Genomic DNA, 24,894 nt, shown 5'->3' with positions numbered 1-24,894 from the left:
GGTACACACTCCATCACACTGATGAACATCTGTTTCACTGAAAACCTTCCATGCAGCTCTAGTGGCTTCCCTTCCCTCTTTCACATGGGAACAGAGCAACAGCCAGAAGGAGCCCAGAAGCCTAGGGGGCTCCTTCCTCAAAGCAGCTGGCCTCCCCTCCTCCGTCCACATGGAATACAGCACAAGCAGCCAGGAAGAGCCTTCACAGACTCCTGAATATTCACTCCACTCTGCCTCTCAACTGTGCTCACCTTCCTTCCTTTCCCCCTTCCCCTTCTACCTCCTTCCCCCTCAGTTTCCCTGTCTCACTCCAACAATCCTGTTCTCACTCACACTTCAACCCTAAGTATCATGAAAAAAACAAAGAACACAACATCTAATCTAAGTGTTTGTAATATAAATAAAACAAACATACAAAAAGAGGACACAAATCTGGCACAATGAGAATATCTGCCATCATCCTGATCATTTTGCTCAGATGTTATTTATTTATTATAATTATTTGTTATTTTTATTATAGTTGCACCTAGAGACGCCAACTGGGCATTGTACAATTGTATATTAAGAGAGAATCTTTGCTTACAATCCAAATAGACAAGGCAACTGAAAAATGAGAGCATGGAAGTATTATTGTCTCCATTTTAAAAGTACAGCATATTGTAATCCCTTCCACAACACTTCAACTGTTTCTTGTCTAACTGGAATGGAAGCTCTTTGCACCAGTGATTGTATGCATCTTCCTCTCTGTTTGTACACCAACTAGTGTAATGTCACCCTGATACAGAGAGAGGTCTTTGGGTGCTACCATATCACAAATAAATAATACTTATTAATATATGCATACTATGTAAAGGGGATTTTGTTTGCAGTTTACATTTTGTATTTTTTATATCATTTTCAAACCTTAAATGCATTTAGCTAATTCAATTAATTTTAAAACAATTTTATTTCCAGCATTTTTTATTAGCTTAAAACCTCAAAATGGTGCAGAGGCTTGTTAACAAGTACCTTTTACAACTTCTACCAAAGCAGTTTAGGATAAGATAAATAGAATGAATTTATTCTTTTTGGGAAAATAGAAAACTCAGAAGAAATCTGTTTCTACCTCTGCGGTATGAAATTTGTCACTAATCATTTTAAACTATGCCCTTTTATGCTTCTTCTGTCTCTTTTTGCTTTCTGTGCAGTTCTTTGATGTAACAAAGACAGTTTCAGACAAGATTTCAGTTCTTCTGGAAAAAAATAAGCTTTAAGTCTTGAGGCAAAATGCAGTGTATTTAAAATTTATACACTCCATAATGCCTTTGTTCTGAACTTGAACATCCTGCAAAACTTCTCTGCTTTCTTTGCCTTCCAACTCTAAGATAATTTGTTCTCCTGGTTTCAGCTTATTATTATGCAAAAGTGACTTTAACTCGTGGTTCCATCATTTAACTACATGCACAGTCATGGCTGACCCTTTCTGATCAATTGCCAATCCATACAGGTTTGACTGATAAAAGAGCCAATTAGATTTAAGCAAATTAAGGGACATCACCAATGTCAACCACTTATTAAACTGAATGCTGAATTCCATGCATACAAAACACTAATGCACCAAGTCCCATTAAGAGTTGAAATCCTAACCCCATTAGTAACTCTGGACCGCTACAGGGTAAGGGGTCAAAAGAAAGTTTCATATTTATGGATTAACATTTGGATTCAATTTTTATTTTATTTTTTAATTCTTTTCCAAGAACTCTTGAATCTGAATTGCAATTCTAGTCAAGCACTTATATAAAATATATTCTTTATTTCTGAGATGGGTTTTTTTGGTTTTTTTTTAAAGTATTGAATTTAAGCATTGCAACTCGGTTTGGTATTTTAAGTAAACTCAAAGAACTGCATTCCCAGTAATTAAGATGATAGATTTTCTTAAGTAACTGATAAGACCAATATGCATAATAGTACATGGCTTAATAAAGTATAATATATTTCAAACAAAAATCAAAGAAAACAAAGACACCTTGTCTGAAAATTAGTGAATCAACTGAAAAAATACCCACTATTTAATAGTATTGATTTGTTGTGACTATTAAGATAGAATTCTCATTTGTTCTCTACCTTTCCACCTGATTTATGGCCTTTTATCATACTCTATAATGTATTCTCCATAGTGCATATTTTTGAACAGTAGAGTTTTTTGTGCTCCTTGAAAAGTTATTGCTACAGTTTTGCACCCACTAAAAGACTATAATTAATCTTTATGTATTTAGGTCTCAACCCCCATACATTACTAAATACTATAAACCTTGTAGTGTTCCAGAGACCACCCTCCCTTTTTAGGCAATCTTCTGTCCAAAGAAACCCTTTCCCTGTCCAAGTATCTCCAAATGTATTAAGTAAAACTCTTCACCATCTTTGCTACACACCACTTAATCAAGCAATTTTTGTCACTCCCTTGTGTGATGAGTTACTACAGGTGGCTCTATATTCCTGATCACACTTTTTAAACACTTCTGTATGAAACAATGCTTCTGTCACTATTTCCCACGGATGTAGTCTTAAATTTCAAGAACCATGGAGGTTAAAAGATGGAGTCTAAGATAGGGTCAAATCCTGCCATCATGTGCACAGTTCAAGGACATGCATGGGTATAAATCATCAGAATTTGACCCACAGTTTTTATCTATAACTGTGCAGAATCAAATCCTGCAGCCTTGTTTCATTCCTTGGGGTCAAGCAAAACTCCCACTGATATCAATGAGTGAAATCCCAGCCCCTGTGAAGTCAGTGGCAAAATTTCCATTTACTTCAATGGGGCCAGTATTCCACCCAATAACTTCAATGTACAGGATTTGTCCCACTGATAAATAACTATTACACTTAGAATATAGCGTTATGAATTAGAATGTTATTGCATTCAAATTAAACAGTGATTATAATAAAACATAATGGAAAGGTAAATATGGATTATAGAATGTCATATATATCAGTACTTCTTTCATATGCACTGATTCATTTATTATTCATTTCAGTATGGCTCACAATCCAGTGGAAAATGGTATGGAAGATTTCTTTAATAACTCTCAGTGCTAATTTAATTCTACTTAAACACACATATTCTAGTGAATGCCACATGCTTTCAGCATGATTTTATGTGTAAATCAGGATAATATGTTTTCAGATCATTAAGTAAAAGGAAGCATGAACTAAAACCTATTTAATCAATGAGGTATTGCTTTTAAACTACCACAAGGTCATAAAAAAGATAATTTCAAAGCTATAAGTTTCCTAATTGTAATCAACAACAATCTAATGATGAAAGAAAGTATATCCTAATGGCTATCATAAACTTGTGCACATCCTTGCCTATCTTCAGAGATCCTGTATCTTTTCATTTTTTAAAACTGTCAGCACCAAATTTCTGATTTCTTCCTTCAAATCGAACAATCACATACAGATTAAATGCGATGTTAATGGATAGCTTCAATAAACAATTTATCTCCAATTTAGTTTATTATAATAAAACCATATTTTTGTTTCTTAGCATTGGATAGAGGTTAGTCCACTATTAGAAGTGTATAGTATATTATGTGAATTGATCCTCTTTTCCTGTTGAAGAATTGTCCATACACAGTTTACAATTTTTCCTTAGTCAAAGTTATTTGCAACACATTTGTTTACAAATAATTTTTGGTCAGTACATTATTTGCAAACATATCGTTGTGAGTATTATTTGATATTTGTGTTATGTTGGCTAGTTTTTACTGTATATGTAGGTTCCCTGGCATTGTTCCTGGTCCTTTGCTCCATAAATATACTACTAAGGATCAGCCTGTTGTTTAGCTCTCATTTATAGATTCAAAATTCACTTTTAGGAATATTCACTTACATTTCACTGTTTCTGCAAACACTCCTGCTAGAAAATTCATTCATTAGAATATTAATATAAAGACAATACAAAAGGGACACAAACCCATCTGATGTGAATTCAGGCTTTCATTTCAGTGAGTATTCAGATAAAATGTTTGCAGGTATTTGTTCTGCTGTGGTATGAAGCATATTTCAAACCTTTCTTGATCAATAACTTACCAAAAGTGCACTGGATCCTCACCTGGTGTAAATCAGCATAGTTCCATTGATTTCAGTAGATCTACACCAATTTGTGATTCCAGCCAGTATGCTGCTGAAACTGAACTTTACCATTAACAAACCAACCACTTCAAAATATATCCAACCTATACTGTTCTTGTGCATAGCTTACACTTTCTATACAAAATCTGATTACCCTCTGCAGCCTGCGCACTTATCTAGGTTCTTATATCAGACTAGCCTATCACTATACTAGCTGAGTGCCTCTTGCAAATTAACAAAAAATGCAGGACATTTCACATTCACACACACAAACTTATGGCTATCTACCTCTGCCCAGATATCTTACAGTTTTTAAGATGTGCAATAGGCAGTATTAGAAGCTGAACCCAACGTTTTGCGAGTAACAGTTGCTAACGCAAACGTTCCTCTGAACTTCAAATACTACGGGCTTGGCTACACTTACATTTTATAGCGCTCTAACTTGCTGGCTCAGGGGTGTGAAAAATCACCCCCCTGAGCGCAGCAAGTCAGAGCGCTTTAAAGCACTAGTGTAAACAGGCTCCCAGCACTCGGAGCTTATGCCCTCGTGGAGGTGGATTACCAGGAGTGCTGGGAGAGCTCTCTTCCAGCGCTCGCACGCGACCACACTCACACCTCAAAGTACTGACGCGGGAGCGCTCTCACGACAGCACTTTGAAGTTTCCAGTGTAGCCAGGCCCTCAGTTGCAATAATAAACAATGTGTTCAACAGAACAACACAGCACAACATAACGGTATATTTGTAACATGCAGAGTAACAGAACTTTTTTTCTACTTACCCCCTGGAGGCATGGCTATTGTTATGGGATCACTTATCACGCAGCCTTGGCTATTGGAAGCATTTACTTGTATAGTGTAGTTAGCAAATGGAATCAGTCCTCTAATGGGCACCCATATGTTGGATTCTTTGCTGCTGTGTAAGATCTTTGTGCCATTTACAATAGTGTAATTAGCACTAGCTGTTCAAAACAAAAAGGTGGGGAGAACAATAGTTAGGTTTTATACCTACTGCAATTCCTATTCTTTATGGACCAAGGTCTGACGCTACTGGTGCCAATGCGGATTTTGCCATTGACTTCAATGGGAGGAAGTGATGACCCCATTTGAACATTTAATATTTTGTGCCCAATTTTCTCCTTTCTTCATGAATAGCTTGTGGTATTTGTAAGGTACCATAAGAACTAACCATACAGTACAGAAAGAGATTGCTATAGGCTGAAAACATGGGCCAACATTTGAGAGTCATTAGTGTTCTGACTGTTGCTTCAGAGCTGTTCAAATGAGCAGGATCATTCAAAAAGTTTAGGGATGAAATCCTGGACCCATAGAAGTCAACAGCAAAATTCTCATTGACTTAATGGGGCCAGGATTTCTGCCTAGAAATTTGTACTTCCATCAAAGCGGTAGATCACTCCCATTTGCATATGTGAAAACTACAAACGTTGGTTGAAAAGTACATGGACTCAAATGTGATCTTGGATCTAGTGCCTAGTGAAGGAGGAAGAAAGATTGACAGTATTCTATTTTATGAAGTGTCCAAAGGAACCTACAGGCTTTCAGTTGAACTGGGAGATTTGCATGACTAAGTCCCTTAGGCCTCTTGGAAAATCCAACCCTTTCATACATCCCAAAACCCAAAAGCCCTGAGATGAGAGAGAGGAGAATAGGGAATTTGCACTTAGGTATATGAGAGCAAAACTGGGCTCATTTACTGTCCAATGTTTTGAACGTGTAAAATGCTATACAGGTGATAATATGATCATCACCATCTCCCATTAAAGTCAATGTGAATTTTGCATAAAAATCAGTGGTAGGGTCACAGAAGTGTTCAAATATCGCAGTGACAAGTATCTGATTAGACAGAATATCTAATAGCTGAACGGAAAGATGTAGGATTTTAAAATATCTGGAATAAAGGCAATATGAGTTGTAATTCTCAAAAGAAGTGGATCTAGTTCTCCAGTCTGAGTCCACTGCAAAACCAAAATACAACAGATATACATATTTCAAAATATTAATAATAATACAAACAAATTCTGTTCTAGTTACACCTTTGTGAACACTCACTGGGCTCCATTCTTCTCTGTGCATGTTTAATATGCACTGTTAAAACTGAGCACATTGTTATGCTTGAAGCAGTTCTTCAAACACCACTTTCAATAGCACTTCCAACACATTCAGTTACATCCTCACACACAGTAGTAAACTCAGGCCAGCGCACACTCTGAGTGTTCTCTCTATGCAACTATCATATGTTGATTTGGTGATTCTTACAAACATTTTGTAATTCACTTAAAGGTATTGGCCCCAAATTGCAGCCATGCCACTTTCTTGATGTCAACAGAATTGCTTGGGTGGAATTTAGGGCACAGTTTTGATTATTCCATAGCTAAAGTTTTGTAAATTTACTTCCTCTTGTGTTTTTAACTTTTAGTCTTGCATTCCTTTTTTCAGGCTCCACTGAAGTCCAATTTATCTGTTGGCCAAATTCTGCCTCCATTACAATACCACTAAGCAACACAATGTACCTCAGGGACAGATGCTGATCTCATTTGCACTAGCGTAAATTCAAGTAACTTCACTGAAGTTAATAAATTTAATCTGGATTACACCAGTGGAACTGAGAACAGAACTATGCCAAAAGACCCTATTTTACATGCTGTAATGAGGAACGCATTTTGTCTCATGCAAGAAATCTGGCCTAACAACTCTTCACATTCCACAAAAGGTACAGATAAACTTCGGCAAAAGTAGCATTATTCACCTGAGACCATCCTTATGCAACCTCACACATTCTACTCCTGCTAGAAGGGAATTGTGAATGGGGCCACTGCTTGATCTGGGTGTCTGTATATGCATCTCAAACCCTTATATGCCTCTCAATGAAGCAGTCTCTCTTTGTATTTGTGCTTTCACTACTGTGTTATGAAGAACAGTGAAAGAACAGAAAACACAGTAAAGTGCAAACTCCAACTCCATATACACATACAAGCCCTAATTTCTGTCGTCTACCTAAGGGCTTATCTGGGCTATGATAAAAGGTATATATTTAAAACCTGCTAGTGAAGATGTTCTCATGAATAAGTTTTAAATACCTAGTGTAGACAAAGCAAGATGTATTTTAACACATTAGACCTTCGTATTGTAACACAGGCTCCCCAAGGTTCACCTCACTCAACTAATGTGTTAAAATGTATCTTGCCCAGTCTACACTAGGGTTTTTAAATGTGTTAACACCTTTCATGCTAGACCATACAAGCCCTAGATGAGCACACATAATTTCCCTGCTCACTTGTTTGTGTTCCTTATTTTTTAAATCTCTTTCCAGATAGGTAACAAGCAACAGTATCTTATTTTTAAAAATGCAGTTTAGGGGGAACAAATCGACAAGGCAACACTTTGTTCTAAGTTGTCAGGATAACAGCATTAATACACAGTAATTATACAATTAGTTGTAACATTAAGTTCTAGTTATAGCAGAATGATTACTCGGCAATTATAAGAAGTATATAATTACTCAATAATTATGAGAAGTATGTAATTATATAACCATTCTATTCAGCTCAAAAATGAACTTGCACATTTACAATGAGTTAGACAACACGGCAATTCAGATTCTTCACTGCTTTATATATTTATAAACTGAAGAGCACCAACCATTTTCCTAACACAGACCAAGAGTTTCTTATTGCCATTCCCAGCCAAACTACTTACAGCTACTAGCAAAAATAAAATATTAGAAAAATATTTTTAAAATGCAGGTCCTCAAATTGCTCCTGCTGGGAGTGACATACAATGTGCAGCTTTACCACTTTTCACTGCATAAACTTTGCTTTCAGTGGGCTGGAAAATGCAGCCGCATTGGTTCAGCCTGACAGAAAGTGCTATGATGATAAGCATTTCATATCACCCTATGTCATTCCTGCCTAGTCTGCCTCAGCTTGGTCCTTATTTGGGAGTATAAGTAGATTGTGCATCTCTCTTTCCAGTTTTCATGTGTGTCCACCCCTCCACCCCTCTCTTAGTTCCAGTCTCAGCTTCCTACAAAGGGTGCCATATTCCACTGTGAACAATAGTTTGAGACACTGTTAAATCCTTAAGGAGAGTGGTTTCACTTTGGTCAAACAGTCAACCTCACAGTACCTGGCATGCCTCACAGTACCTGGCATGACCAATCGCTGATGCTTCATTAGAAAAGTTCCCATCACCACCTTGCTGACATGCCCATTCTGGAGGAGCATTCCCAAGTAGGAAGAAAATAGCTTCCCCTCGAGCCTGCCAATCTTCCCCCTGAATGGCCTGCACTGCTCTCAGAGATATGAACCCGTCCACACATACATGCACAGCTCTTCTTCACCATCCCAGGTTTCCTCAGGTTCCTTGATCTTACTCATTCCCAGAAGGACTTTCTTCCAGTCAGGCTCTCTCCTTTTCTCCCCAACTCTGCCTGATTCTGATCTCATTTACAGTTTTTTGCACCAACGTAACTTCACTGACTCCAATGGAGTCACTCCTCATTTACACCAGGACCAGTCCTCATGATTCTTTCCCCTCCCAGCCACCTGGATGAAGCCTGGATTTTTTCTCTCTTGACTTACTGCTGCTACCTAAATTGTTACACGCGGATCATAAGGATCCTGCCTTAATATAGCTCTTCCCCCATCTCTGTGTTTTATCATGTCATTATGATGATACTCAAAGACCCTCCAACTAAAGGCTACCAAAAATAAGTTTACTTTCTCACTTTCTGTTAAAAACGAACAATATCTATCTACAAACACAGAAAAGAATGCAGAACAAGAAAAAAGTAAGGTAGTAAAAACATCCTTTTATAACTTATAGACATTCCACCTGTACATCACTGTAAAAAAAGTGTAAAGCTTTACACAGCATTCTAGTTGGGGGTGTTTCTAGTTGAAGGGTCTCTGTATCATCAGAAGTACAGTTCAAAAGGGGTTCCAAAGCAGCTGCACATCCTTTCTATTGAATACCAGTGTAAATAGGTGCATAAAATTCATGCAGCTTGGTGGTGCGTAAATTAATGCTGTCCTGGGTACATCATCCTATGGGGTTCACTAGATTGAAATAACATAAATGGGTATCCTTTTCCATTCTTGTTATAATCATTGTCACAAGAATTTTAATGCCTCATATATTCCGTAATTTTTTTCTGTGTGCTGTACTGCTCTGACCTTTTCAATATTCTGTAATTTGACTGGCTGGCCATTTCAAGTTCTCTCCTTTTTACGGCCTTATTAACTTGTGGGGAAGAGGTGAAATGGACAGCCAATCAGAATACATAATATTGCAAAGGTTACAGTAGTACAGTATTGTACCAGCAGACACAGAATACTGTATATTAGGTATTAGCATTCTGATATCTTATTCATGTGACAAAGGTTGTAACGAGAACAGAAATGGCATAACATGAAACCATTCTCACGACTAAGACTATAATGAGAAAGGAAGTAAAATAACCCAAATACATTCTTCTAACATTCAAAAACTGTATATTTGTAGGAATGTTTCTCTTTTAAGGTAGCCTTCCCCATCTGGATAAAAATTTATACTTTGAGGTATAAAAGATGTTAAATTGAAAAACTGCATCCTGTACACAAAATGACAAAAGTACATTCTGTATCAAGTGAGCACACCTTCCTCAAGGAGCATTGGGTATATTTATTACTATTATTATTCAGGTCCTTGATTACTAAGGCAATAAATTTTCAATGCCAAGCAGTTTACTGAGAGTGTGGAAATTTGGGGTAGGAATTTTTGAACTAAGTTCGTTTCCACTCTGGACATTAAAGAACCCATGATGCTTTTTCATAAGAGCACTGTTTTTTTCCCTGGCTTGGCGTTCCTGGATTAAAAAAAATTCTCTCCCCACCCCTGCGGGCAGCGTGTTGTATGCTGGTTGACTACTGTTCTCTACCCTAGAAGGGGCTACATTTTACATGTATGATATGTGAAAAGTGCTGTGAAATCATTCAAGATGAAAGGCACTCTATAAAAATAAAGTACTTATGCTCACATACATATTTAATACTAGATTGTTTCCTTTTAACATTATGTTAGCATCCCAGAAAATATGGTGTTTTTGTCACATTCTAGTCACAAAGACAAGATAACAAATATTTTCTACCACTGTACTTCAGACGGCACCTTATTTGGTGAGACTGAGTTTAAGGCTGTTTCATGTTCTGAAACATGATTTCTGACTTCTACTGTTCTTATATAGGACCAGATTCTGATATGCTTACTTACATTGAGTAGAATCTTGCTCCACAAATACTCACATTGACTTCAGTGGGACTGCTCATGCTGTAAGGTGCTACTGAATGAGTTATAGTATCATAGAACTTTCACTGAGGATCTCAAAGCACTACACAAACATTATCTAATGAACCTGCAGAACACCCTATGCTTATTTTTATACCTATTTTACATGTGGGCAAACAGGGATACAGAGGTTAAGTGTCTTATCTCAAGTCACAAAAACAGTAAGTGGCAGAACTGGGAACTGACTCCAGCTGTTCTCATGACCAGACTACCGGTTTAACTACTAGATAACATTGCCTCCTTATGTACCTACAGCAAAAAATATATATATATATTTCCCCCTGAAATTTTGGATCGATGAATACTGGACCCAAATTGTATTTAGACTTCAATATAAATTATTTGTGAATAGAAAGAATATGAAGAGCCAAATAACCATACAAGGTTCAAGCCCTCCACCCTTCCTATGAAGGAAAATCTAAAACTCCACAAAACCTCCTTCTCTTCTCACAATCCCACACCTTCAACCTCAACAACTTAATCTTCCAGAACGATGTCCTGCCTTACCAGTTAGCCACCCGCCTCCTTACCCTCACGTCTTCATTTGATTACAAACCCTGTATCAACTCCCTCCCTTCACAGAAATAATCACTCAATTCACCTTGCCCTCACTCAACACTTCTCTCTCTCTCTCTCTGATCATTTAATGTCCATGTTACCATTTTCTAACCTCCTTCAACATGGCTTACCAACACTTATCAACTTTCTCCCCACTTGGCCCTTCCACAACCTCCAATCCATTGAAGTCCATGGCTTCTCAACTGCTCTCAGACCCCTTTGACCTGTTTTCTCTCCTCTGCTGTTCCAGTTGTTGATTCCCCTCCCGCTGCTCTCTTTTTGTCCCTCTCCATGATCAAAAAGTCCATCCCTCCAACCCCAGGTGTGCCCAGACTTGTATTTCTCTCTATTTCTGGTTCTGTGCCACTGAACACCTGTGGACAAAGTCCTGTGACCATAGAGACTCCCTCCACTACAAGTTTGTTCTATCTTCCATTGATTCCGCCATATTGTCCAGCACTCATGAATTCCATTCCCAAAGCCCCAGCTGCATATTTACTGCCACCTAAAATCCTCCCTCCACCACTCTCTCCTCCCCTTATGTTTCTAGTATAGTATTTAGAATTAAAAACAAAAGACATTACAGATTGATTTTATGCCATTAAGAAAGCATATTATATTTCCCCCCATTTTTATTTGGGTGGATATCACATACTATTAACTGTTTTTTCAGTGTCTTCCCAATTACCATAACTATTTTTAAAGCGTGAGTTTTCTGTTTTTCAGTTTGAGTTATTGTTCCTCTTTTCAACAAATTGTTATTTTTCCAGATGAGTGCACTGCCACCTTTGTCTCAATCAACTGAGCAGCTATTTGTTCCTCTGCTCTTGGAGTTGGCAGATGTGTTGTTCTTACACATAGATCATGGTCTCAAGCCTTGAAACTGTGCTCTGTAATTGAGAGTCTCTCTTATCATAGGCTACCCTTATTCCCATTTTGAGGGCTTGGAGACGGTTGCTGGATGTTATGAGAGCTCCTTATAAAAGATGGGTAGCTCAACGTTAACTGTGATAAAATGGCAAATCCAACCACCGCTATCAATCCTAAATGAGCATCTACTCTTATTAATAATGAATAGCTCCCAACTTTTGTATGATCCTTGAACTGAAAGAACTTTTCCTTTTTTTACACTTTTCCATGATAATTAAAACATGTTATAGTTTTAAAAATGAAAGGTACAGAATATTTAAAGAATAAAGAGAAAGGGCATATGGCCCCTCACAGCAGAGGACTTAGAGTCTAAACTCTTGAGTTCCATTCCTGAGCACAGCATTCAGTCTCTCTCTGATTTAGTTTCCCCCTCTGTCAATTGAGGCTAATACTACCTACCTATCTGACAGGGCTGTGGTGATCAATAAGGTTTGTGAAGTACTTTCAGAGCCCCAAACAAAGAGCCCTTGTAAAGGGAAAGTATTATTATCAATGCATGAAAATTCCTGCTTATTCTTATCAGTGCAAACAAGTCTAAATCTTAACATGGCAAATGGGAAGGGGCATGTCTTTATTTGCTCACTCCTTTTTATGGACTAGACCGGGGCGGGCAAACTTTTTGGCCTGAGGGCCAAATCGGGTTTCCACAATTGTATGGAGGGCGGTTGGGGGGGCTGTGTCTCCCCAAACAGCCAGGCGTGGCCCAGCCCCCGCCTCCTATCCAATCTCTCCCCCCGCCCCACTTCTCACCCCAATGGCTCCCCCGGGACTCCTGCTCCATCCAACCTTCCCTGTCCCCTGACAGCCCCTCTGGGACTCCTACCCCATCCATCACTTCCTGCTCCCTGTCCCCTGACCACCCCAGGACCCGCAACCCTGACTGTCCCCTGCCGCCCCATCCAACCCCACCTTTCATTCCTGACTTGCCCCCCGGGACCTCTGCCCCATCTAACCACCCCTTCTCTCTGTCCTGACCGCCCCTGGAACCCCTGCCCCTGACTGCCTCCTGCCGCCCCATCCAACCCCCGCTCCTTCCTGACTGCCCCCCCGGGACCCCTGCCCCATCCAACCCCCCTGTGCCCTGCCCTCTGACCGCCCCAACCCTTATCCACACCCCCACTCCCTGACCACCACCCCCAACTTCCCAGCCCTCTATCCACCGCACCCCCCACCCCCAGCTCCCTGCCCCCTAACCATGCTGCCTGGAGCACCGGTGGCTGGCGGCAGGTCTGCAACTGTGCTGTCTGGCTGCCAGAGCGTTGCACTGGCGGTGCGGCATGCTGAGGCTGCGGGGGAGAGGGAACAGAAGGGCTGGAGACTAGCCTCCCGGGCCAGGAGCTCAGGGGTCGGGCAGGAGGGTCCCGTGGGCTGGATGTGGCCCACAGGCCGTAGTTTGCCCACCTCTGGACTAGACTGTGGGCAGAATTCACAGGCTAGTCTAAGGATGAAGTGCCAAAGCAGGAGCTCCTGCAGGAAACATGCCTCAGGCCGGCACATGGGTTTCAGGGGGGAACCAACTGCTTAGAATGAAACATGTATCTGTTCCTTCATCAGCCTGCTTTGCTAGCTGATGCAGGGAAGTAAGGGTCATGGCTAGCGGAGGTGAGCAAAGTCCTTACACTCAATGGATGACTACCATTTGGGCCTATCCCCAGTTCAAGGTGGGAGAAAGTTCCTTGGACACTCTCACCTACTTCTTGCTCATCCAACTGAGTCACAAGAGTCTTGCCAGTGAAAAACCTGTGTGTTCACACCCTAACTTTCCTTGGCTGTTTGTAAGTGGAAATATCTGTCAGGGAAGAGAAAGTTCTCCTCTTTGAATGAACTATTTACTACTTTCTTACTGTCATTTAAATCATCTACACCCCTTGCACCTGAGCCTCTCACATTACTAAGAGCTTCTATTTCTTACAGTACAGCAAGAAGAGTGCTGAAGCTACTGCATAAGGACATCCATTATTGTTATTTAGTATTTCTACTGCAGTGGGGCACCAATCAAGAAAGAGGGCCTCATTGTGCTAGGCACTGTACATACACACCATGAAAACACAGACCTGACCTAAAGAGCTCATGATCCAGCTTTTTGTTTCCAACATGCAGAGTTTAGCTAATAGTGGGGTGCACGATAACCAGGAACAAAAATTTCTGCAGTGCCTACATTAGCATTTAGAATGGTGTTAGTTAACTGAGAATCAGTGAATTCAAATTAAAACGCGAGTAAAAAACCTCCAGTCTTGACAGACCCCTAGAGTGGGATGAGTATAAAATTGCAGAACTACTAACTGGTATGTAACCTATTGCATAAATCCACCCCTGTACCAGATGGCCAGAGGATAGCTAATGTAATGCCAATTTTTAAAAAGGTTCCAGAGGTGATCCTGGCAATTACTGGCCAGTGAGCTAACATCAGTACCATGCATATTGGTTGAAAGAATAGAATTATCATAAATGAACATGATATGTTGGGAAAGTCAACAGGGCTTTTGTTAAGTGAAATCATGCCTTGTGAAACTATTAGAATTCTTTGAGGGTGTCAACAAGCATGTGGGAAAGGGTGATCCAGTTGATCCACTGTACTTGGACTCTCAGACAGGTTTTGTCAAGGTCTGTAGCAGGGTTGCTGGATCAGTCAGCAGGCCTTTAGACTCCAACCTCAGTATCTCTTTTCTCCCAGTGTGTCCAAGACCCTGGATGGGGTTCAACTGAGTCAATTTCCTTGGCAGTAAACCCCTGGCCTTTCCTGTCACAGTGCTAGGCGTAGGGAATCTGAGGTGAGAAGGGGGACTCCTGTCCTCCTGCTCCTCTGGGTCCCAGCCCTTTGCCCTAAAAATGTGACAGCATGGGCTGGCCTATGTATGGCCCACCTCCTGTTCTCCTTCCCCTGGGCTACTTCCTACCCCATCCGATGTCTCAGCTCGGGGCATGGCTGGTGTCTGAGTATAGTGCTTTGCTCTAAATCCTCAGAGTCTCAGAGCTGATGCTGGCAACCTCTACCTCTGGCATGTTGTCTCAAAGAAATATGGGAAAGACTCACATCCAGACCTCCTGAGTAAGAGCTCTTTCTCCTCCAGTTTCAGGGCAGTGCTCATCCTGGAAATGTCTTCTCTAGTCCTCCTGTCTGGGCTTCTGGAGCTCTTTTTTATACTGCTCTTTTCCCCAGGAGCATGCTTGCCAGTATCTGAGGGGCAGAGCTTTCCAGGCCCAGTACTGCTCCAGTTTTTCCCCTGCCACAGCCAGAGAGAGGAGTCTGTAAACCCCATAATATGGTCCCACAGCAAAGGCTCTTAGGCAAAGTAAGAAGTCATGGGATTAGAGGGAAGATCCTCTCATGGATCAGTAACTGATTAAAAAATAGGAAAGAAAGGGTAGGCATAAATGGTCAGTTTTCACAGTGAAGAGAGGTAAACAGCAGGGACCCCAAGGATCAGTTTTGGAAACAGTGCTGTTCAACATATTCATAAATGATCTGGAAAAGAGGGTAAGAACAGTGAGGTGAAAACATCTGCAGATGATGCAAAATTATTCAAGATAGTTAAGTCCAAATCTGACTGCAAAGAGTTACTGAGGGATCCCACAAAACTGGGTGACTGGGAAACAAAATGGCAGATGAAATTCAATATTGATAAGTGCAAAGAAATTCACATTGGAAAACCTAATCCCATCTATACGTGCAAAATGATGGGGTCTATATTAGCTGTTACTACTCAAGAAAGAGCTCTTGGAGTCCTCATGGATAGTTCTCTGAAAATATCTGCTTAATGTGCAGCATCAGTCAAAAAAGCAAACAAAATGTTAGAAACTATTGGGAAAGAGATAGATAATAAGACAGAAAATATCATGATGCCCCTATATAAATTCATGGTACACCCATGCCTTGAATACTGCATGCAGTTCTGGTTGCTCCATCTCAAAAAAAGATCTATTTGAACCAGAAGTAGTATGAAGAAGGGCAACAAAATGATTAGGGGCATGGAACAACTTCTGTCCAAGAAGAGATTTAAAAAACCAGACTCTTCAGCTTAGAAAAGACATCACTAAGGGATGATAAGATAGCAGTCTATAAAATAATGAATGGTGTAGAGAAAGTAAATAAGGAAGTGTTATTTACCCCTTAAGAACTCAGGGTCACCCAATGAAGTAGTAGTATTTCCTTATGTTTGTTTTTAATCTGCTGCCTATTAAGTAGATTAAAAACAAACATAAGGAAATACTACTTCCCACAATGCACAGTCAACCTGTGGAATTGCCAAGGGATATTGTGAGGCCAAAAGTATAACTGGGTTAAAAAAAGAATTAGAGAAGCTCATGGAGGATAGGTCCATCAATGGCTATTAGCCGAGATGGTCAGAGATTCAACCCAATGCTCTGGGTATCCTAAACCTCTGATTTCCAGAAGCTGGGGTTGGATGACAGGGGATGGATCACTGGAAAACTGCCCTGTTCTGTTCACTCCCTCTGAAGCATCTGGCACTGGCCACTGTCAGAAGACAGGAAACTGGGCTAGATGGACCAATGGTCCGACCCTGCATGGCTGTTCTTTGGGAGGTTGCAGGTCTCCCAGAAACCTGTGCAGGGGAGAGGAAAATCTGTTTGCCCGTTGGTGGGTACAACCAGCACCATGATGCTCACTGGGCTGTGATGTTAGCAGGATACCTGCATGGAATACAGTCTCTCTCAGGAGAACCCAAAATGTATATAAATGACTCTAAAGAAGCAAATAATAAAAATGTTTACATCATCTGTGATGTTGTACTGACAATATAGCTTATAACCATAGATTTCATCTATTTTGTTTGGGGTTTTATAGATGAGCCATGAGGTCTTGTAAATTTCCTCTCTATTTCAGGAGAAAGCTTATAGAATAAAAATATTTATAAGCAGTTAGGTTTACAAACATCAAGTCTTTATCTTTTAATGTCTCTGTCATCCTTCCTATAAGAAGCATCAGTACATAAATGGAGATTATTATCTGGTTTCTAAATCTGCGTTCATAATTCATGGCTGCCAATATGAATTTTCAGTTCTCGAGGGACGCTATCAGAAAGAGACTAGCTAAAGAGCACTGAGCAGGACTGGGGGTCTCAAATCCATAATCAAATATCTAGATTGATTGTGTCACTTGCACTTGTATTGATTTCAATTGGAAGAGCTGACCCAAGGGAATAATAACAATGGGGAATAAAACTGATTTAGGAGAACAAAATAAATCCTTCTGTGAGTGGTAATGAATTGGTACTACTTAACCCTTTCAATCACAGAGTGAAAACACTATTATTTTTTCAGAATGCTGAGCTAGCCAAAAGAAGTCGTATCAAAAATGCCAATACTGTCAAATGCCATTACACTAAGTTGTAATGCTCTAGAAGGAATGAAGTTCTAAGCTTGATCTAGGATTTTTATTTGACATAAAACATATTTATGGCTTTTCCAGTCAACCTTACATGTGACATCATAAATGATGCAGCTGTAGATCCAAAGTACCACAAAATCACTCAAGAGGACAATTTATTGTACTTATTCAAGTGATTTGGAAGATATGTGAGAATCAGAAACAGAACTAAATAATGTATCTTTTTAGCTTATTTAATTATTGTGACAAAAGCTAGGTAAAAATCATATGAATAGCATTATTTAGTTTGTTGTACACCATATCTACCAAAGAACACCGATCCTGAACTCTAGGTACTTTTGACATAATATAAAAAGCTACATATTCAATCAAAGTCCAATTTGATCCCCATCATATAACCCAGATAAAAACTAATAATAAAAATAAAAGAAGTATCCCACCAAGTTTTGCCCCTGCCCCCTCCAAAGCCAATCCTCATCTTACTTCCCCCTTCCCAGAGAAAATAGATGGCCTTTGCTACATTCTCTGGAGGTCAGAAGACTTGTTCTGGACAAACACATAAGATCATCCAAACTCATTTACCACATCTGTTAGGGCTCTGATCTGTTATATATTGTTGCCGGAGTGGACTGGGTTGCATACACAATAGTCACTCATTGGAAATATGTGCTGGTTGCCTTTCATTTCATAACTGGGCACAGGAACTAGTTGGCTTTCAGCAACAACTTAGAAGCATGTAAGAAATAAGATAAAGCAGAGGAAGTCTGCTTCATTTTGCATTCTTCCTTTAGTTGCTTTTTCTGCTACATGATTAATGATATTTCTCAAAATTCTCTTCATTTTGAGAGTCATAACTCATGTTAGACTTTAAGGTACCAATTTGATGTGTCCTCAATTATTTCTGAAAATTATTTACCTCAGGAAAAAAAGAATAATGAAACTGAATTTATGGGAAGTGTTATTAATATTTAAGGAATGAATACTTTTGTAGGAAGAGCACTGAGAACATTTTCAGTCTTGTGCATGAATACTTTATTGTGACCGCCATTTTCAGTTATTGTCTACATTGCTTCCTGCATTTGGGCTTTGACAGGTTGAAAGGCACCTACACCACGAATTTGGTCCTGAGAGTCTTGCTGAGAATTGAAGACTGTAAATAATATAAAGCAACCAAAAGCCAGCCTTCCTCAGTGCACAGTTCACCAAATCTATCTAGAGCAATAACACAGGTTGGGAGTACTGTTTACTATTGAAACATCTGAAGCATCTAGTCTGCTCTGCCATCCAATTACTGATCAGGCCTGTGTCTTCTTAGCTTGCAAGAGTGGATGAAGACATACTTAAAAGTGGTAGGGCATATCATTGTGTACCTGCACTACAATATGGTAGCAGTGAAGCTGCACATGGCACACTAAGCAGAAGCAGACTGGTTAACTATGGAAAAAAAGAACTATGCAAAATGAAGGCGAAAAAGATCTTGAAAACAATATTAGTTGTAGTATGACACTGGGGTCTTCTACAGAACTATGAAACACAAAACCATGGTCCACTGTAGAAGGGATATAAGAGAAGTTAAAGAAAGGACGTTTTCCTTGTATTGTCTGCAATAAAGCCATACACTGCATGAAACAGGAAAGAAAAGAATATCTGATGTTGAAGGAAAACCTGTTTGTACTTAGCTTATTGTGAAACTGTTCAAGGACTATTCAGCCATGAATAAACATTGTCCAGTAATTCTGCAAATGAGTGTGTAAAACCTGGAGTTTTCTGTGGTGTAAATTCTGGTCACATAAATCAGAGTTTAAATAGTGCATTCCTCTGCGTTGAACTTGCCTTCAAGTCCTGTACACATATACTGATATAACATGCATATTCGGATCATTCACCACCCCCCATCTTTAGGACTTGTATATAATTTCAATTTCATTTAATAATAATATTTAACAGTTACACAGTACTTTACATTTTCAAGTGCTGTACAAACATTAACCAATTAATCCTCACAACACTCCTGGGAGGTAGATAAGTATTATTTTCCTACCTTTACAGACAGGGAGACAGTTACAGAGAGGTTAAATGACTTATCCCAGGTCAGAAAGTAAATCAGTAGCATGACTGAGACTGAACTTAATCCACTAGAGCTCACTGCATTTTTCACGAGCATTTGGAGACACCAAAAGTATACCATACATGCAATTTGCTAGACTATTTTAAAAAATAAATAACTTGGAGCTGCAGAACCTCTACCACTCAATACAATAGTGTATCAAAATACAATGGGCTAGGGCCTCAGATGGTGTAAATGTATATCTACTGACTTAAATGGAAGTGCCTCAATTTACACTAGCAGAGAATCTGACTAATGTGAATTCATTTCTGAGTTGTCTCATTATCCTAAGGTGTTATGACAACACAATAATGCCTCTGATTGAAACAGGGTTAAAATGTATTTAGTGATACATCACACAAGTAACAGAGAAGTTAAGTCACGCTGCGATCACCCTAATTTCATTTACTCATATTGGACTCTCTTTCTTTCTTTGAAGTTCAAGGCTTCTCTCTACCCTTCCCCAAGCTGTCATCTCAAGGTGGGTAATATTATTCTCAGTGGTGCAGAATTTAATGTGCATACCAAAGAAATCAAGAAGCCTTACTACAGAATTTAGGTCCAATGTGTTGTAGAATATATGGAGCCCTGACTACCAGACAGGGATAAATTACTGAAGGAACGTTGTGGTGGCTTTCTTTATACTTAATATGCTATTGCGAGCACAGGAGTATGTGAGGTAATAAACTTCTTTTGTGAGTAACTAAACACTGGAATCAAGCTGAGGCACTTGATTCAAGAAACCACAGAAAGATAAATGGAACACTGATATTTATTTTTTTGGAGAAGATTTCAAATTTCTGTGATGCGGTCTTCTTGAGTCTTTTATTTACATCATAAGTGCAGTTTCTGTAGGTGAATAACTGTTTCAAGAGTGGCCTAAAAAGTGAATAATTATTAGTGGGCCAGTTAAAAAAGGAATAATTGTTTGAGCGAATGGGATGTTTTGAAAATGAGTGATGTGATTTGATTATATATATCGGGAAAATTTACAATGTATGATGGCCTGAAATTAAAGAGAGTAGAGGTCTTTGTGGCAAAACGAACAAACCAATCAATCCTCAAAGTAATGCAAGCTAATACACTGTGCACTTGAGCTTACAATTAAAAATTATACATTCAGTTGCAGCAGTTATGAATTCAAATGGACAGACATCTAAATATGCATTTGAATGCACAGTCACAGTAACCGTGTAAACAATTTAGATTATTGTATACACAAGTGGGTCTCCATCCACAGTAAATTTGACCCATTGTGTGTAAATTAGACCCTTTTTTTGTCATTTCTGAGAGGATAAATATTTGATTTTTCTAGGAGTTGATTGACTGAAATCCTTTTCTTGTCATATCTAAGGGGAAAGTACTCACCCTTGTAATTCTGCTTTTTTGAAGACGTCATCTCACAGGAGTCTCACTCTTGGGCCTCAAACCTTCAATAGGTTGGGAACTCCCATAATTTAAGAGATGAGTGTTGTTACTACATGTCAGCAGGTGGCACATTCCATTCTATGTGAATGGAAAAACACGCTTTTGCCACCACCATCTGTCCCTCTTTCTGCGCAGGAGGTTCAAGTTTTAACCTGTCCATATCTACATTCACCATCTATGGCCTGTTTCAAAAGTGTGCCTAAGCACTGAATCAGGAACCGAGTGGGAAAGGGGAAGCTTCTCCTAGAAGCTGCGTTAATAGAGAACCAATTTACTCAACCAGATTTTTTAAAATTTCTTCAACAAATGCCAAAGTTAAAACAAAAATTGAAACTTGACAATACCCCAGTGGATAAAGGGAAACATGAAACATAGTACTTACATTATATGTAACCCTATGGATACAGAAAAACACATCTTGGTTGCAAGATCTGCAGGCTTGAAGGGGAGGTTAGTATGCGGGTGAGAATCCTATGGGAGATTGCCAAACAAACAGAGTTACAAGGTTCGTAATTACCTCTCTTTAAGGATACCAGAAGAATATCAGAGCTTAAAAGTAGCGTGAGGGATGTCTAACAAAAAACACTACAAAAAGCAGTGGAAAATAATATAGCAAGGACTGTATCTCCACTTTGACTTAAGTGATGTAACAAACATGGAGGTTAGGACCATGCTGAAGCCACCCACAAAAGGGCCACTGTGGATCAGAGCTCTGGCTAAGTCCAACTTGTTGCCAAATGAATCCAAATACACATGGGGCTAGAGCTCTGGCCCACCTATGGACCCTTGCACCACTATGGTGGTGCAAAAGGGTCATAAATCCAGTTTAATCTGCCAGATGATGATTTCCTGTTGCAGCTCCTGCCTTAGGGCCATTGCTAGGAGAAGAGGGTCATGGCTGACATGTCAATTGCCCTGGCTTTTCCCAGCTGCCAGGTGGTTCAATGAGGGTGCCAGCAGCCAGGTGTGATTTGCCCTAAGTTGCACTGGGTCAACTCAGCTTTGCTCCCCAGCCCTCTTGAGTCCTATGCAAAGTGGATCTGGGCTGGACCCAAAGCCTTAATCTTTCATCAAGACAGACAAACAGGTAATCAAGCAGCCCTTGTGGGGCACTTAAAGAGATCAACATAGAACTGAATATCTCCTGCCTTAGATATTGCATTTGCAATACAAAGTCCTATTACAGATTTCTCCAAAGGAGGCAGCAGATCTTGAACAACTTTTTCCAAGACACCTCTAGTTTGCTTCAAGATATGTCTCTGTAATTCTATGCTCTCATGAAACAGGTTGTCAGGAAGATGGCTTTAGAGTTGCGACAGAACCCAGGATCTGTATAATCACTTGTAGTCAGATTTGCAGTTTAATAGGAACAAGTATTTGTTTGGAAACCATACCCATGTAGATCAGAATGGTGTAACACAGGCTCATCAAAACTTCCTTCTCAGTTTGTTCAGGCCCTCGCAACTAGAGGTATAGTCAGAAAGACACATAAAAGCCTCCGTGCTGTTTGCTAGAGAAGGCTACTATGGTTGCAGAAAAGTCTCTCTTAGCCCTGATCTACACTACAAACTTATGTTGGTATAACAACATTGCTCAATGGATTTTAGCGAAACCAGCCTAATCCCTGATGTTGACAGCACTATGTCGATGGGAGGGCTTCTCCCCTCAACATATCTACTGCCTCTCAGGGAGGTGTTCTACCGATGCCAACGGGAGAACCTCTCCCATCAGCATAGATAGTGTCTTCCCCAAGTGCTACAGCTGCAGCGCCGTAAGTGTAGACAAGCCCTTAGATGCGATGGAACAGCTTAGTCAAACTGTGAAAAGATCCAACCTTAGCATTTTCTTTTGCCAGAAAATCCAAGGCAGCACCTCCGGATCTGTGATCTACATCTGTAGTTCCACAATGACCATTTTAGTCTGTTTATGATAGAATTTTCCCCTCCTTACCAACTTGGCTATTAGTGGATGGTGACGAGGGTCTTAACTGCTTCCTAAGACCCATACCCTACTGATATGTAAACAACAAAAAATAGGAGGCCAGCTTCCTGACACCATTGGAGCCCTTTGGTACTGACAAACCAGGAAATTCCATACAAATTTATATTAAGTGAATTTCTTGGTTGTATGATTAAGCACTCAAAAGTCAGGAAATGCCAAAGTTAAGACTGCCGATGCAACCTTAACTCACTCTTTTGTGCTTTTGCATTACCATGCAGTCCTTAATTACAAAATCACATACTATTTCCTAAATAATATTACAATTTCTTTACAACTTCTGTGGGTAATTTTAAAGGGGATCATTTGTCCCCATACCAAGAACACTGAATATGATTAAATACAGTTTATTATAGCAAGGAAATAACCAATAAGCCATTAGGCAGTTTAATATCCTTTAAACTCGAGAGTGGCAAAGTTATTAGAAATATATCACTGGATGGAAAATTAGCAAGATGGTATCTTAACTAATGATGTATGATAGTCACTTTTTTGTGGAGAATCAGGTGTATATCAAGCAGACAGATACAGACGTGTGTATGAAATTCAAAAGGTTTTGGATGGAATAAAACAGCAGCTGAGCCTAGGGACAACTACAAAATATTCAGCATGAAGATTGGCGTCTTCAAAAATGTTGGGATAACAGGTTCATGACACGGAAAGTGTTAAGATTACATGTTATTTAAACACTTTCTATGTCACGAACCTGCTATCTCAACATACCATATGCTATAGTAGGTCACTGATAAGATAACAGCATATCAAATGCAGTCTGCGGGATATACATTGGGGATGGGTTGGTACAAAACTATATAAATTCAATGGGATATGTCTGAAAGGATCACTGCTTCATCGATACCCCTTGCAATACTTTGAAGCTATTTTTCATGAAGAAAGACTCCATAACTTAATGAAGCATATATACCATGGGCCCAACCCTTTGAGGTGCTGAACTGCTCTTGTAAAAATGCCATGAAAATGCTACATACTTGGAGGTTGACCCTGTGAGAGGCTGCACTGTTATTTACGATGAAAGACGATGGTGCTCTGCACTTCAGAAGATCAGTCTGTTGATCAAAACACATCGTGACTCATCTATAGCTACTTTTTTCGGATGCCTTTGCATGCTTAAGTATTTGTTTGCTTTTCTTTAGCTTCAAATTTTTCTTCCCAAATTTAAGACATTCTTTAAATAAGGAGTGTTGTTTCTTAATGTCTAAATAAACGTAAGTAAAACCACATAGGTAATTTATATTTCATTACTGTGTTGCCAACACAGTTCTTATGATATTTGGTGTTTTTCTTAAGGCCCCAGGTCTGTATTAACGGGATTATGTGAGAATCTCAACTTTCCTTTTACAAAAAAGTAAGTTTCTAGCCCTCATGGTTGCAAAGAAAAATTTGAAAACATGAGTAGAATGTATCCCAAGGACACCAAAACTAGGAGAATACCTTTCCCCTGGGGAAAAAAATACAACTTTTTAAGCTAATCTCATGATTTTTGAGGTCCTAACTCATTATTTTTTAATGTGGTGGGGTAGGCATTACTGTAGTTGCATTCCATCTGTTTATAATCTTGTCTATCTGGCCTGAGATGACCGTTTCAAGTCTGTAGCATTGGTTGGGGTTTCGTGGTATAGGACCACCAATTGCTATTAGCCAAGATGATCAGGCACGCAACCTCAAGGTCTGGGTGTCCCTAACCCTCAGACTGCCAGATGCTGGGATTGGATGACAGGGGATGGACCACTCGATAATTGCCCTGTTTTGTTCATTCCCTCTGTGCATCTGGCACTGGCCACTGTCAAAGGACTGGGCTAGATGGACCATTGGTCTGGCCCAGTATGGCCATTCTTATGATCCCACAACTAAACACTATGATGAAATGGCTTCAAGGAGTAATTGGTAATCGCCAAAATGACTTTACTGTTCTGGGGCCACACAGCAATGTCCTGTTTCTCCCCATAATGACCATTCTTTTGGCACCTAGTAATCATACAAGCGCCCTGGAGCAGAATATATCAATGTTTCTGCTGAGTAAGAAAGGGACAAGCCTGCCCATACA

At 39.6% G+C, this 24,894-nt stretch overlaps 1 protein-coding gene across 2 annotated transcripts in view; it reads right to left on the bottom strand.

Moving 5' to 3' along the window:
• The window catches only part of USH2A (usherin), a gene marked incomplete at its 5' end in the record, with an annotated part of 586,511 nt that overhangs the window by 209,478 nt on the left and 352,139 nt on the right, over positions 1-24,894 (bottom strand). For both annotated transcript variants that reach the window (XM_084623291.1, XM_084623290.1), the window contains one exon: positions 4,896-5,075. In XM_084623291.1, coding sequence (XP_084479417.1) covers positions 4,896-5,075 — 180 coding nt within the window. The remainder of the gene's footprint in view (positions 1-4,895; positions 5,076-24,894) is intronic.

Source organism: Lepidochelys olivacea, assembly GCF_965140295.1.
Source record: "Lepidochelys olivacea isolate rLepOli2 genome assembly, chromosome: 3".
Taxonomy (NCBI): Eukaryota; Metazoa; Chordata; order Testudines; family Cheloniidae; genus Lepidochelys; species Lepidochelys olivacea.
This window is presented reverse-complemented; position numbering and strand designations above follow the sequence as displayed.